The sequence below is a fragment of the Mytilus californianus genome, unplaced genomic scaffold (genome assembly GCF_021869535.1).
Source record: "Mytilus californianus isolate M0D057914Y unplaced genomic scaffold, xbMytCali1.0.p SCAF_5, whole genome shotgun sequence".
Taxonomy (NCBI): Eukaryota; Metazoa; Mollusca; class Bivalvia; order Mytilida; family Mytilidae; genus Mytilus; species Mytilus californianus.
In genome coordinates, this window is record NW_026262701.1 from 45064777 (window position 1) to 45082238 (window position 17462).

At 32.9% G+C, this 17462-nt stretch overlaps 1 protein-coding gene across 1 annotated transcript; it reads right to left on the bottom strand.

Annotated features, from left to right (window-relative positions):
* Positions 1-9358: 9358 nt before the first annotated feature.
* Positions 9359-13862, bottom strand: LOC127701991 (uncharacterized). Its single transcript, XM_052205962.1, has 5 exons — positions 13497-13862; positions 12936-13001; positions 11949-12035; positions 10893-11024; positions 9359-9664 (listed from the first exon to the last, which is right to left on the bottom strand). Exons 1-5 carry the CDS (start codon positions 13797-13799, stop codon positions 9359-9361), a joined length of 894 nt encoding a protein of 297 aa, XP_052061922.1. The 5' UTR covers positions 13800-13862.
* Positions 13863-17462: the final 3600 nt, after the last annotated feature.

A 17462-nucleotide genomic window follows, 5' to 3' on the forward strand; every position in this document is an offset into this window, starting at 1 on the left:
ATGACGTTTTTTCACTAAAACCATTGGATGTTGGATGTGTACTGATTGATATTTTAGTCTTAGATAAATGATTTTTGTATTAGTTGTTATTGGCTTTGAACTACAATGTAGCTGTCAGTAACTGCGAGTACTCTCATATTTGTACTTAGTGTCCTTTTTGTTGTTAGGTATGAGGGATGAATAAATACCCTGCCACGTCCGGTCTTTGTTTATGTTTGATGTTTTTCTGCTTTGTATCGAGATCTGATGAGTTAAGCCTTTTTCAACTGATTTGTATAGTTTGTTCTTATGTTGTGCTGTTACACCACTGTCACAGTTGGAAAGGGGGGGGGGGGTTGAGCGCTCACAAACATGCTTAACCCCGCTACATTCTTAATGCGCCTGTCCTAAGTCAGAAGCCTGTAGTTCAGTGGTTGTCGTTGGTTTATGTCTGTCAGATTTGTTTTTTTGTAAATTGTTTTGTTGTAAATTAAGCTGTTGATTTTCTCAATTGAATTGTTTCATATTTTTCATGTCGGGGCCTTTTATAGCCGACTATACGGTATGGGTTTTCCTCATTGTTGAAGGCCGTATAGTTTCCTAGTATAATTGCTTACATCCACTTATTTAAACTTTGGTGGATAGTTGTCTCATTGGCAATCATACCTCATATCCTTATTTTTATACAACATTTAAAAGAGGCCTATGGTCCATGAACCTACATGTCATACTAAGGGGAATAATCTAAGTCTGATATATATTGTACTTACAATTAAATCTAACTTGTGTGTGAATATAAGAAATTTTACTACTGGTATTAGTGATGTACACAATATGATCAGCGGTAAGATAAAGGTTCAAATTATTAAAAAGAAATACATAGTATAAAACTTTAAGAAGGGTTTTAAAAAATAACCATTTACAGTTGTGCAACAGTTATATATGAGGGGGTCCTTCGTTTCTGTATTCTATAATTTTTTAGGCCATTTTTCTCTATTCTTTATACTTTTTGCCCACTATTCTCTATTCTGTAAACTCCCGTCCACACCCTCAGTTTTAACAAACACAAATCAAATAAAAACTGGGAACACAGAAAACAAAGAAATCTTGTCCCTAAAACAAAGAAAAAATCTAAAAAAAAATAAATTTTTCGAAAAGGGTTTTAAATAAGAACTTTCAGGATAGCAGATTCTTATCTTTTTTTCATTATTATTTTAGAATAACTCAATATTTGAAATCATTGTCCAAAAAAGTATCAGATTGATATGATTATAAGTGTCTATGCAAAAGGTAAACAATAATAGATATTCCCAAACAACCAAATGATCTTTCTGGTATTACAGACAAAATGAAAGATTTTACAGAAATATAATCAAACAGAAATGGAAAGAAAAACTCATTTTATAAATTTCGTAATTAGTTCACCATAAAATAAAAGAAGACATACTCCTGGCAGTATTTGTGCTAGGAGAGGGGGAAAGCATGTTCTTTAATTGAGTTAAGCGATTTCAGTTGATATTTTATAGTGTGTCTTTCTATGTTGTGATGTTACACTATTGTTTCAGAAAAACGGTAAAGGTTTGGTACCATTAAAACGTGTAAACCCGCTGCATTTGTTTGCACCTGTCCTAAGTCAGGAATCTGATGTTCAGTAGTTGTCGTTTGTTGATGTAGTTCATAAGTGTTTCTCGTTTCTCGTTTTTATATAGATTAGACCGTTGGTTTTCCCGTTTGAATGGTTTTACACTAGTAATTTTTTGGGGCCCTTTATAGCTTACTGTTCGGTGTGAGCCAAGGCTCCGTGTTGAAGACCGTACTGTGACCTATAATGGTTTACTTTTATAAATTTTGACTTGGATGGAGAGTTGTCTCATTGGCACTTATACCACATCTTCTAATATCTATCTAAATACACTGCGAAAATTGTAATACTTCAACATCCCGTGGAAATTTTTAAAATTTGGCAGGTATAATCACCAGAACATCTGTAGTCAACAAAGTGACATCAGTCCAAATTTGAATTTGGCAATAGAGCAGCATCTGTATAATGTCTTAGTTTAGTAATTTTAAGGATCTAAATTATGGAGAATTTGCCAGGAATCTTCATTATATTTCTACGTCCCAAAATTTCAAATTACGCAAATTGGTCAGTTGTTCATTTTAATTCTAGAACAGTCTACTTCCGTATGGATTGTAGTAGGATTCTTCTTTATCCTATCTTTTACTCTTGGTCGATACATCGCTGATTGACTGTTAGTCCCCGAGGTTAATAACCTATAAACAGCTCAGTAGGCAAGGCTTCGGTACTGACATGATTTATTACAATTTTTTCAAAAATACCCAGTTGATGAATTAAGAAATTACCAAGAAACTATGTTTCCAACCCAATCAGTTAATTTAAAAGCTGAATTTAGCCGATACTGGCTATTCTTTTAAGGTCCCTTTTGGTCATATAGCTTTTGAAATTTCTACATATTTATAATCCATGGCTTTTACATGTTTGGATATGGGCGTTCCTATCTAGATAAATCCAAAAAAGTTCTTTGGATGAAATAAATTTACAAAGTGGTATTTTATTTCCAAGCACTGGGTCAATCCTACTGCTGGTCGACTTAAGTATCCGACGGTGTCATCAGCACAATGGTCAGTGCTTTGGTACTGACATGATTTATAACATTTTTGATTTTTAAATTTTTCGTTGTTAGATTAAGAAATTACTAAAAAAAAACTAAGGTTCCAAATCCATACGGGAAAGTTGACCGTAGCCAAGTTTGACTTTCAAATGTTATGGTATGAGCATTCCTGATAAAGGTAAATTCAGAATTTTTTTTAAAGCGCTTTGAAATTTATAAAGTTTTTTTTTCATTTACGAACCATAGCTTCTATTGAATCCGATTTCTAGTTACGCCGAGTCGACATTAATATCCCTTACTTAACAATTGTAAACTAATTAAAACGTTTTTCATTTGATGATTGGAACTTCAATAAAAATAGTTTTATGTATATTATGTTTATCGATTATATTATTATTATCTAAAACGAAACACATGTTTCCTACATTTGCTTTTGTGTCTGTTCTTGCTTTTTTGTATTTATATATCTATCTATTCAAAAATTACTTTTATTTCGATTTTTTTAATTGAATGTCTCCTTATCAAAGGGCAGCAACCCTTATATCGTGTAATTTTCTTAAACAGAACAGTATTGATCAATTATATCATCAACAAACTGATCTGAATCCAATGACCGTATCAATGTTAAAAGTCGTTAACGACTAGTAAAAGAGGGGCCAAAAGAGGGGGGGGGGGGGGGTATCTGCACGGATCAACTCGAAATAAAATTGCCATTTCACGATGAACGAACAATTAAAAATTTCTTGCACGTTGATCTTTTTACCGATTTCACGAAACACGGTGAATAACGAACCTTTTTCAAGGCTGCACGTGAAATAAAAATGGCAAAACACAATGCACGAAAATAACCCTTTACCACCCTCGTAAAAAGAAAAGACACAATTAGGATACTACATTCCACTCCATGACTTCTTTCGGATACCTACTGTATTTTGATAACAATGGCATGATGTGACCACTCAACCTTTTTTATGTGATGATTGCAACCTATTTTCAATTTGACGTTTCTAAGACAGCCATTTTTGGCCCATCAATGATATCATTGTGTTTTTGACACAAGTCTTTTAGACATCGTGATATTCAAAAAGACCATAATGTAGGACAGTAGTACCATAAAAAGTTAAATCACAAAAATACTGAACTCCGAGAAAAATTCAAAACGGAAAGTCGCAAATCAAATGACAAAATCAAAAGCACAAACAAATCAAACGAATGGACAACAACTGTCATATTCCTGACTTGGTACAGGCATTTTCTTATGTAGAAAATGATGGATTGAACCTGGTTTTATAGCGATAAACCTCTCACTTGTATGATAGTCGACCATAGTAACTTCAGTAAAATACGCATTCTTAAAAACAAACTTACAAAACAGTATTTATTATATTGACAGTTGATAAATATGACCAGAACAATCAAATTTTCTTATTTTGTTGATATTCAACAGTCAGCAGCATACTTCTGTTTATGACCATGGTCATGGATTTAGTGCAAGTACCTTTAAAAAATATGTGTCTTTCTCCGAAGTTATTATAAGTCCAGTAGTCGGCATTGCCATTTCCTAAATTTGAAAAAAAATCCATGTCTTTTTGCTTGAACGTTCCAAATGTACTAGTATTCAGAAATACGCTTCGGACGAATGTATGTATGTATCATAAGAATCCGTACTTTTAGTTGGCTGACAACCTTTGGGAGGCGTTTCCACTCAAATTCTATTTCTTAATAAAATGAAATATCCATGACTACACGTGCTTCCCATGACAACGTTGCGACAATGAATAGTGAAAAAAGCTTATCATAACTCGTAATTTCATAACTGTAGCATAAAAATGTAATTATAAAAATTGAATGCTTCTTTTTGTAATTGTATAGGGTTGTAAAAGCATTGATCGTGCTCTCATTTTTGAAGCACTCCATACAAAATGTGCTTCTGTCAACGCTTTTACACCCCATAAAATTACCCCACAAAAATAAGCACTCAGTTCATTAATACTATATGTTTACTGTTATTTGCATATACAGGAGACATGTGTGGAAAATAAAATGATCGTCTTTGTCGTATGAATAAAAGGAGAGGTGTGTTATACGTTATTGAGACATAGCCCGCTGGTACATGTATGAAGTTATGTGTTATGTACCCTTATACCTGTTCTAATCATTGGCGAATCTAAGGGGGAGGAGGGTTCCGGGGTTGGAACCTCTCCGTTTCCCCGATTTTTTATATGATTTTTGTAAGTATGTGAACGTTCCTCCACCCCACCCTCCTGTTTTTAAGTTGGCTGGATTTGCGACTGCTAATATTGAGTTCCATCAGCACTATTAATAAGTAAATATATGGAAGATGAGGCTTAGGTAATATTTCGTTCTTTTAATCAATTATAAGAATACTACGTTTTGCTCATTCCAAATTATTATCACTGAAAGGTTTCATATTTGCCAGTTATAAGCTTAATATCTACGACAAAATATTTAACAATATTACTAGAGATGAATTGATTGATTGTTGTTGTCTGAAAAGTAAGTAAGTATTATAGGAAAACAAAGGTATATGGGGTATCCATCCATGACACAAAATCAATACATTCACAACGAAAAAACACAAAAAAGCAAAGGAATAGCGCTTGTATTGCTGTTCTTCATCTAAAAGTCACAGTGAGGCCTTCAACAGGGAGCAAAAAAACTCTCACCTCACTGAAAGTTTAAGACGGCCCCTAGTAATGGCTTGAGCGGAGCAAAAATATTTTGTACGTAATTAAGGTATCAGATGAAAGGTGAAGGACTGGTGATCCTTGTAGAACACACAATTTACTGATAATTTTGAATATTACAAAAATGTATGAATGAATTCTAAAATTGAGGGCATATATAGCCTGTTTCTCAGATATAAAGTGCCTGTATTGCATGTATATTCAGGACAAAAGCACCATTTATACAATAGATAGGTTCTGTAAGATAGGACGACCGTGATCCGGCTATCGTTCGGTATATCCATAAACATGATCGTGAAAGAATAAACAACGGTGGTCAAGTTTTGCGATTATATCGTGAAAGATCTGGTATCAGATCGTGAAAACAATTAAATATGTGTTAATATAACGTCAAAATCTGCATGTGAAAATACCCGTTGTGTTATCGAATTGCGAAAAAATCAATAAAACGAAATATGTCTGTCAGAACGGTTCAACTTTCTGAATTATACGGTGCACTAAGGTAAAGAAAAAATGCAGTCCTTTTTGAGAAAACACAAACGTCGACACATACATGTAGCCCTATGCGAATTATGAAAGAAAAACACGTGTTCGAGATGTTCTGGTCAAAAAATACGCGATGTTAATGCAAAGACTTACCTATTTGTGATGACGGGATCTTTACCATGCCAGATGATACACAACTTACAATAATTGTCAGTCTTGGGCATTGACAAATATGTGACATATATACTTTAGATAAGTTAGTATTAAGATAAAAAAGTCTTGTGTCAAAAATATATAATCATTCATCTTAACAGTGTCCATTAAAAAAAAATAAAATTTAATAGTTAAAAAGAGGCTGACATACGTCATAGTTCGGTTTATAGAGAATCATGATCGTGAAAGAATAAGTTAGTAACGGTGGTCAAGTATTGCAATAGTATCGTGAAAGATCTGGTATAAGTTCGTGCAAGATCTGGATTAGAATCGCGAAAGACCTGTATAGGATCGTAAAAGAAATCTTATCGGAAAACCACATGCAAGGTCCATAGATAATCTAATGTGTCAAGTTATAAGGGAAAATATTAAAAAAAAAATGTCTGTCAAAATGGTTCATCGTTATATGAGGAGTATCTGAGAAAATCAGAATTTTTACGGAGATGTTGTTTACCGAGCCCGGAAATTTATAAGATACGATCCGGGTAAACTTATCGATACTTCAAATTAACATATTCTAAACCGTTACCAATTCAACCCTGTAATTAGATCTTTAAATATTGTTTTTATTGATATTAATATTGATTTTGTTATCAGTAAATTAAAATCAAACTAAATATTATTTTTATATACATATGTACATTCATGGCTCTACAATCTGCCGATACCTGAATCTTGGCATTGCACAAGGTCATGTTTTTTTCTGACTGTTAATGACGTCTTTACACTAAATCAATTGGATATTGGATGTGTACTGGTTGATATTTTAGTCTTAGATGCATGACTTTTTTTATTAGTTGTTATTGGCTTTGAACTAGCTGTCAGTAACTACGAGTACTTAGTGTCTTTTTTTGTTATGGGGATGTATCATACATGTAAGTACCCTGCCACGTCTGGTCTGTGTTTTTGTTTGATGTATTTCTGCTTTCTATCGATCTGATGGGTTAAGCCTTTTTCATCTGATTTTTATAGTTTGTTCTTATGTTGTACTGTTATACCACTGTTCAAGGTTAGGGGGACTCCGAGGGTTGGCGCCTTCAAACTAGTTTAACCCCGTAACATTCTGTATGTGCCTGTCCCAAGTTCGGAACTTATAATTCAGTGGTTGTCATTTGTTGCTATATATCATATTTGTTCTTCGTTCATTATTTTGGTCATAAATCAGGCCATTGGTATTCTCGTTTCAATTGTTTTACATTTGTCATTTCGGGGTCTTTTATAGCTGACTATGCGGTATTGGTTTTGCTCATTGTTGAAAGCCGTATGATGACCTATTATGATAGTTGTTAATTTCTATGCCATTTGGTCTCTTGTGGAGACTTGCCTTATTGGCAATCATACCACGTCTTCTTATTTTTATAAGATCACCGTTTTTTACAAAACTACAAAAGGCAGATTGCTCTTCAACATTTTAATGACATAAATAACGTAATCAAACATGAATTTTTTCATCATATCAATAACTAAATTACCATTCTCTGAACAATATCGTTCTATATTTAATTTAATGTTTCAAATGGCTCACGATCATCTTTCTCGATAAACCGAATTACAGCCGTGGTGATGTAGGGCGAGTAATTCAGACGGTCACTGGAAAATAAAGGTATGCGGGATAGGGCAGACATTTTACCTTGAAACAGGCCACCCACAGAGAGTTTTAGCAATGGTTCTTTAACGTACATATAGTGTTGGCATCACCGGACATAAAACTTCTGTTTTAACTCCCCGTCCCCCATTTTGAGTGAACGTGGCTGGTTAATTATACATCCCACTCAGCCAATCGGACACCAAACTTTAGGAAATTTTACTTCCGCAACAGAAGTCTTGGGATACCAGAAAACCAAATTCTATGTTTACCTTTTTACGCTCAGAAAGAATACAAAAACGTTTTGCCACGGATTATACCAAAAACTAACGTGATCGATTTCAAATGGAACTTCTGAGTTTAAAAACTTGAAGTTCTATTTTGGCGTTTAGAAAAGTTTTTAAAAATCTAGTCAAAATTTCAAAGTCACATTTAAAAAAAATTGAAATAATATGTTGATGTATATTCTTTCAAATTCAAGTTTTTGACTTTTCTGTTTGTCTATTTTCTTTTCTGTTTGGCCATGGCGTTGTATTGCCTTATTCGCGTGATGATCTTTGACTGCCTCTCTTGAAATATTATTAACAAATGTATATCGCGGTTAAAATTTAGAGTTTACATTACCTTGGACAATTGTTAACTTCTTAATACATTTGAGTAGAAATATATACAAATTATGAATTTAGATTTCTTTGAACAAACTGACACATATTTTGTATTTAAATTCTACATAAGAAATTCCTTGCTTTGGGTCGTTTCTTTGCCGGAACTATCAAGATCAAAGATACCCACTAAACTGCATTTAGAGGGCTTTTCTTTGGTGACCTTCGTCAAGAATATTGAGAGCTTGTCGTTTGGATAACTAGAATATGTCAAGTTACTATAAGCTGCAAACCCTTCCCCCACATTTTCTGCATATGTTTCATAATTTTTTTTATCCCTCCAACAATCAGTTCGGTAGGTACATGTACACTATACATTACCAGAATAATATTTTCTAAAAGTTTCAGGATGTTCGCTGATTTTCTTTTGAACTTTTGTCAGATATTTTTATCCATGTTGTACAAATAAAAAAAATCGACCGCTGACCCTAACTTTCTTTTCGTTACATATAGTTTTTAAAAGAAAAAGGTAGCAATGTTATATGTATGAAAAATCTAAAGAGAATAATATCCCGCCAAATTTTCAATGTCTTATATAAGGACACGAACCTTTCATTTTTCTGCTTTTTTGGTGCTGTTATTTATTTACTACCAATCTATAACAGTCTTTTAAAAAGTTGTTATTTTGAAACACCCTTAATGTGTTTTATTGATGTGTAAAACTGTATGAATGAAGTTATTTTTAATTAGGAGCTTTGCTCTGCTACATATGTAGTTCTAACGCTCATGGTGAAGTGGAAGTTCAACAATATGTAAAATTATCGACTTACTATATATATATTTACGGCTTAATATTTGCATGTAAAAAACATAATATCCGGTTTTTCTTTTCTTTTGATATTTTAATTTGAATATTTTATATGATTATATTCAATTCATCATACATCCTTTATGTAGTAAGAATGAAGAGCATTAAAAATATAGCAATTCAAATTGTATTCATTTCATTTGCATTAATATGGCTACTATTACAATATGCTGTTTTTTTAAAATATCAAATGATCATTCATCATTGTATGATTAGCAATGCACAGCGACTGTGAAGGAGGCAAAACAACTAGGCAGAATTTCATAGCTTTTTTTTAGAGTCCATCATTCTTTGTATGGCGGAGGCGATGTACAGTTTCCAAGAGCCTGATTCTCTTGTTGAGTTGTTGTCATAGATGCAGACGAAGGATACACAGGTGGTGTTGCTTCTAAGGCCGATGCATGTCCTAACTGTGCATGGAATGTCTGCATATTCTGTAAGTTTTGAGATTGTGGAGTAATACCAGACGGCACATGCGTCAATTGCGTTGGTACAGCAAATCTTTGGAGTTGACCGGTATTCAGCTGTGATAGTGGCATATTAAGTATCATCCCATTTTGACCATTGGCTACATAAACGTATCTCAATTGCTGAAAATAGAAAATATTATTTATTTGTTATACAGTAAGACAATAATTACAGTAATTCGTAAGCACAAGTTATCTCAGTTGTATTATTTTTTCATACTAGTAATTGATTTTGTAGAGTGTCTGCTTGACTGTAACATGTCGTTTTGATTGTCATGTAAATAAACTCATCATAGATACCAGGATTGAAATTTTGTATTTGCGCCAGATGCGCTTTTCGTCTACAAAAGACTCATCAGTGATGCACGAATCAAAAAAAGTTAAAAAGGCCAAATTAAGTACGAAGTTGAAGAGTAATCCATATCAGTCACATCTAAAAAAAATATCATTTTAATACAACTATTTCCATAAAATATATTCATGTAAAATTGTGACCGATTGATGGACACAAGACACAGACAAACATACCCAACATATAACACGATAATGTATCATTTGGTTAATAACAGTAACCAATACGGAGAAACTATTTACAAGTTAATTCACAAATATACATTGCATCAAACAATGCTTTAACAAAGTAACTTTAAACAGAATTCTCCATAATCTTTACCGATGCAAGACTTAAATAAGGACAATTACATACATGTAATATCATGGCTATTATCACAGCTGATACACAATATCACAAGGTCCTCTAGCAATATAATTATTATAGATTTAAGTCTTTTAAATACGGGATGCGCATCCTTACAGAATGACAACTAATACTCAATATGCCAGTTTATTTTAAAAAATTATATTTATCCGACATGCAACTTAGCTTTTATTTTCTAGTCTTTAGCATTAAAAGGGTAATAACAAACAGTCTGTATTATAATGAAAATGCGTCTTTGCTTAGGATTGACTTTCAGGGTTCTTCGCTTCATACAAAATGTACAACAGTTAATTCTTTAACAATCAAATAAAACTACAAAAGATGCAAAAATAAAGGACAATGTTAAATGTAATCAGATGACTTTTGAATTATATATAGAAATAGATTATACGGCTGGGATGGCAAATACAACAACACTAAGATTATATACGGTGGTGACCGCGAATTTGAATTCTCCTCTGTTAGAACAAGCCCTCTCTGGGTTATATGAATTTCATCGAGCTGGTCATTAAAGTTACGGGATTAACAATCACTTTGTAAATCTTAAAGTGATGTATGTCTAGTTCGGATAAACTAAAGAAATTTAAAAATAATATACGAGGGATATAAAATACATTACATAATATTACTCACATTAGACGAACCCCATGACGTACAACAACAACAATAAGCAGAGGCAATAATAGCGACAACCATCTCTAAAACGGCAACCACGGCCAAGAATGATGGTAAAGCTGCAAGTCCACCACTCTCATTTTTAGCACGCTGTAAAGATTAAAATCTCATTTATCATGAAAAGTACCGTATGATTGCATGCCTTTCATCACATGCATTATATGTGGTAAATCTTTGTATTAAAACAGTGCCAAACCTATACTTTTGCTATAAATCAGAGCATACAAAGAAGGGTTGGCATTGAAATACAGTTCAATGTGTCCTAGAAAAATAACACATATCTCCCTTATTACAGGCTGCTACACGGTGATCTTAAGCTTACACGTTCAATATCCGACTCGTCGTGTCAGTTTAGTCAAAAGTGATAACTTTAAGGTACATTCTCATTAACACCTTACCATCTAGAAAATTTTGTATGTACTATTTGCCGCTGACGGCTTAATATCACCAATTAATCAACAAAATCATTTTTTTCAGCAAAAATAATCGTATGAAAGTTAAAACTGTCATCAATACAGATAGAATGACACCATTAGCAATTGAATAAACCTTGTTAAACTAAATCGTTCGTTTCGAGTTTTTTTGCATATACATTTTGTTGCTAACTTTTAAATGATTTTTTTACAATTTCTTTTTCTTTATTTTAAATTTAAAGTTTGAAACCTAGGCGATGAAAGAAACTGGAGCACTATCGGATTTCGATGAGTAACCGGCACATAATATTGAATACAGGTCAATGATAACGAAGAAGTAACGGTTTTGGCTGTACTGTTTCTAACTTTTGGTTTTTCAGCTCGCAAACGTTTTATATTTTATGGCTATCAAAAACTATCAGTCTTGGGGAAACATTATGAAGATATAAAAGCATAAACGTGGCTGACGCAAAGACAGGGGTATAAACGCGTTTTTAATGTGTGCTTATATTCTTTGGAATGACTCGAAGCATTAACGGTATTTTATATTTAAGGTTTTCAGGGTAGAGATAAATAATGACTCTTATCTAACAAAACTTACCATCAGTGCTCCTATTACTCCAAGACTGAAGATCGTTGGCATAAATACCGCTGCTCCTATGATACAGCACACCATGAACGTAATTTTCTACAACATTTGATAGATTATTGCCATATTTATATTGCCATAGCAGCAACCATTTGTGTACCAACCGGGAAATGTGAACTGATGCAAATAACATTAAGGACTTATCATTCACATTACCACCGTGAATTATTAGGCGAATTTGATTATTTACCGAACTTATTCCTACAAACAGTCCTTTATTCTCTAATAGGTACTTTTATAAACTTAAGGTGAAATTACTTAGAAAATACAAAATTAATCAAACTTTTTACTCTACACCAAGTCAAATATGTCAAAAGAAAATTTGAGGTCAAATGTTTCAAACGGTCGTTTTATACATTTTTTTCACCACGAAAGAGTAAGTATCGAACTCGAAATATTCATTACACGTCACCATACGCTTTTCCCCCTGTAATGTACTAAACCAAGTTAGGAAACTCTTGCCTTTATTAGTCTTGTATGTGTTTTTAATTTTGAAACCTGCCTCCGGATGCGGGATTTTCTCACTGTGTTGAAGACCCATTGTTGGCCTTGGGCTGTTTTCTGTTCTTTGGCTGGGTTGTTGTCTCTTTGACACATTCCCCGTTTCCATTCTCAATTTTTAGTCTGTATTGTTTGTTATCTTGTGTATCAGTATTAAATCTGTTTAAAAATAGTTCTCTACAAGCATTGAGCTAATTAAAGTTATCACCTACAGAACACCCTTATGTATGAATACTACTAAAGTCGAAGGGTAAACATCATACATGTTTACGAAAAGACAAACAACATTTAATCAAGACAACATACTAAAATTTAAACAGTGATTTTGCGTAAAAAAATATAATAACAAAATGAAAATCGCCCCAAATCCAGCAAAAAGTATGCTATCTTTCATTAAAAATCAGTTGAATATAATTGTATAGTCAAAGAACGACTTACTAAACATCGCCAACTATTTCGTCTTTTCTTGTTCATGCAGAAAGGAAATATTCCAGTAAGCAGGCACTAAAATAAAGAATACGAAATTAAATAGAAATATAATTTATTATGATATGATTATGCTCGTTTTACAAAATACAAAACACCACCAAGCAGTCAATATACAGTAATCGACAATTGACAATTGTCTTTATTATAGTGTCTTCCAGTGGTCTCGTTGTTGCCTGTTCGTTTCGAGAGCGAGAGTTTTGTGAGCTCGATCTCCGGCCAGGTCAAACCAAGTCTTGAAATTTGGTATTTGCGCTTTTCCAACAGCACAAATTATTTAGGATTAATATAAATTGTCCGGCTCGCAGACAGAAAAATATGTCCTTGTGGGAAAAATCACTTCGGATGCCAGAAATATTAAAGTAAAGTGTTTTTATAATTTTTATACCGAATAAAAATATGACTAAATTCATTCGAATGGTAAGGAATGAAATATCCGGATCTAGTACATATAAGTTAAAACTGATGTTCAACAAATTTAAACATTGCATGCAGAACCAGTAACTTACTTACCCATCCTGAAAAAATCAAACATGTGATATTGAACCCGAATAACGTGGAAGCATACCAGTAGTAAGTACAGTCAGTATAGTAATAATAAGAATCGGTGCCGTAATTGTACATGTAATAGTAATACGAGTTGCTGTGATGTGGACAGTTTTTGTTCATCCTTACTCCATCAAAAGCCACGCCTACTAAACTCAAGATAGCACATACAATTCCAAGTGCTATCTGTGTACCACCTAATATTCGAAGTGTTCTAACACGGAAACTTCGTGCATCTGCATCAATCGTATCCACGGATGTAGGATTCATTTTTCACAAGTGTTGGTCTTCGTGTTGTATGAATCAGAAGAAGAAAGGATAACCAATCAGCTGGAGGTGTACTGAAAAGAAAAACAATACAGTACATACAAAATAATTCAATTAAAACACTTGGTGCGAATAATAATGGTTTGTGAAAGACTCATGGATCACTCTGAAATATATTTTTGTATAACACACAGGTAATGTACGTTTGTTCTGAAATCGCTTCACCAATTCGACTCATCAGCAACCACTCTATGTTCACTCAACACAAACAAGCATGGTGTTTTATTTCGTGTTAATAAGTATTACATAATTTAGACAATACAGCCTGATTTGTGACTAGTTTTTCTTGATCTTAACAACTTTTTTCTTTCCACAAAATATTTCTTGGAAGTATGACTTCCTTATGCTCGTTGTGTTATGTCCAAGAACAGTTAATTACATGTTATATAGCCCTCTTGGAATCGTTATGCTATTTGGATAAGAGGGAAATGGATGGATGCCAGAGTATTTATGATGCAATTGTAACGGAGAACCTACGTCTGGAAACAATATTACTTCCCTTTGAAATTGATTGTTGTACAATTGACACAAATAACTATAACTGTTTATATAAATTATTGATACACATGATTGTTTTACATGTCACAATACGTAGTTACCTTATTGTGCTATAATTCATTGAATATATTCACAGATTTTGTCAACTTTGCAACTTGTTATTTAGTTATTTAGTGTTTCTTTTAACAAGCCTGCTACTATTTAGAGAGGAGACATGACAATTTTACCTCTTTTATGAAGAGCTATTTGGTCTTGCACAAATCTGACTGTTTACACCATAGACAGAAGATGACATTGTTCTGTATGTTAAATGTCATTCTTCTGTTTAGCATTATAATTGATCTAGACAAGCATCTAAAATGGATTACATGTAAACATGTGCTTGTTGGTATACAGAATGCCTGAAGGAGACTACTGATGTACACGCAACAACATTAGATCAATTGTTTTTACATTGAAAGTAGAAAAAAAATTGCAACGTAATTTTTTAACCTGAATACAACTTTAAAATACATAAAACGGATAACAAAAAATCCACACAATATAACAGACAGCATCTCAACCACAGATAGTCGACTCCTACGGGAAGAATGACTTAAAATATATATAACACAAATACCAACTATAACGAAAGAACACGTGATCCAGATAGCCTTACGTGTTACAATAACACAATAAAACCTGCATAGTTAAATAATCAACAATATTTTTCCCACAAAAGGAGGGGGGGGGGGGGGTTTCTACTGAATAAGGGGTTTATAACGCCTCCAGCCCTTTCTATTGAATATTTTAAGACATTTCTCAAGTCTGAATATAGAATTGATATCGTTTTAATTCTATCAACGACAATAAAAGGTAGGGTATGTTTTACCGTTTAATATTACTTTACTCTTTACGAGAAGCATTATATATACAGAGAATAATGTGATACCGACTATAAAAAGTTTTCAATCTATTCAAACTTCTGAAGTAAAGTAATGATCAATTCTTAACTCTCTTTACAAGAGAGTTATCTGAGAAGAGAAGAGCAGTAAGTTATAGAACAGTCTGTAGAACAGTTCTACAAAAAAAACGTTAGAACAGTTCTCCTTACAAGATAAGAACAGTTGCGGACAGATGTGGTTCTACCCCAGAACAATTTTAGACAGTTCTAATCTCGAATAAATTCTGACATAGCTAATGTAGAAAAGCTCTGTCCAGTTCTACTCTAGAACAGGTTAAGAACGTTCTACCCTTGAACAGATCGTGACAGTTCTAGAATAGTTTCCGACAACTTTTTATACTTTGATTAAAAATTCAAAATTCCAGGCTCTTTTGTTTTCCACATAAAAAGTAAAATAACAAAAATACCGAACTCCCAGGGAATTTCAAAACGAAAAGTTCCTTATAAAATGGCAAAATCAAAAGCTCAAACACATCTAACGAATGGAAAATAACTGTCATATTCCTGACTTGGTACAGGCATTTCCTTATGTAGAAAATGGTGGATTAAACCTGGTATTATAGCTAGCTAAACCTCTCACTTGTATGACAGTCGCATAAAATTCCCTTATATTGACAACAATGTGTGACCAAAACAAACAGACATAATAGGTAAAAATGTCAAAAATTGGGGTACAGCAGTTAACATTGTCATAATCTTAATCACTATGAACACAAATAACTGTTTCAGCAAAGAAACACAAAATGGCATATAGACGAAGTACATAAGCACACATGAAAGACAAGAACTCAAAATTGACCATAGCACAATGGCGGGATGTATAAGTACCGATCTACGTCATAAGTATAAAATTATAATAACAAATGGATAAACAGTAAAGGTTAAAAATATACAAGGACAACAAAGGGGAACTTTAACACGTAATTAAGATGATAAACAACGTCAGTACCTAGACTCTATACTTCAAGACCATCATGTATTAATTGTGAAGTTGATACGGAATATTTATCAACAAGGTCTTGGTATCTTCCAATGAGCTATTTTAAGAAACAGGACGAGACATTCTTTAACATAACCTTAAAGCTTGGCTCATCAACTTTCTGCTCAGACACTGGTGACGTTTTATAAAGTCTGAGTAGCAGCTGCAAGCTCTTGAATTCCGAATGAGTTGGGAAATGTATATCCCATATGCAGGTGAAGTTGGTAAATTGCTGGTAAGGTGGAGAACATTTATAATTTCAAAATTAAAATCGCCTCGTTTGTCATAGATTCTGGTATTGAGATTACCATTAATGTCAAATTCTATGTATCAGTCTAAAAATGAGGCGGAGGAAGCCGTGTCTGTTGTTTCTTTAATTAAGTTCAGGAGGATATATTAATGGAACCCAATCAGAAAAGTTTGGATCGTTAATGGAAAGTACATCATCAATATATCTGAATGTGAAATTAAATGATCGCATAATTAATATTACCAATAATTAACAAGTTCTGGGTCAAATCCGATACCGATACCAATAGTATATGTCCCATGTAGTTTCTTGTTAAGAAAACCAAGACGGGTTCAAACAGAAACGTTTTAAAAGCAGAGAAAACTGTGCACCTTATAATCAGCATGATTTCAATTACTAAAAATCCAGCCTAAAAATAAGGCGTAGGTACTTTTATTCAGTCATGGACCCGCGATGTCCTAGTTAAAAAGTAAGATAACAAAAATACCGAACTCAAATGAAAATTCAAAACGGAAAGCCCCTGATCAAATTGCAAAATCAAATTGCAAAATAAAATACTCAAACACATCAAACGAATGGAAAACAACTGTCATATTGAATTTATTTCATTAATCTTATTTGTTTTATTCATTAATGTTCTTAATTTTTTTATTTGTTCTTTAATTCTTAAGTATTTTTATTAATACTTTTAAAATTTTTAAAATTGTTTTCTTTATTATCATGTTTTCATTTATATATTTGTTTTATTTATTTCTATTAGACATATATCATTACCCACACAATATTCTTGGAAACCGGTACGACTTATAATGCATATTTATTTATTATATTATATTAACTTTGTTAACTATTATATCAATTTTTAATGTTTCCTTCGCTTTATGACATGTTGACATTATTAACCCGTGCCAAAATCTGCATAATGATACTAAACAA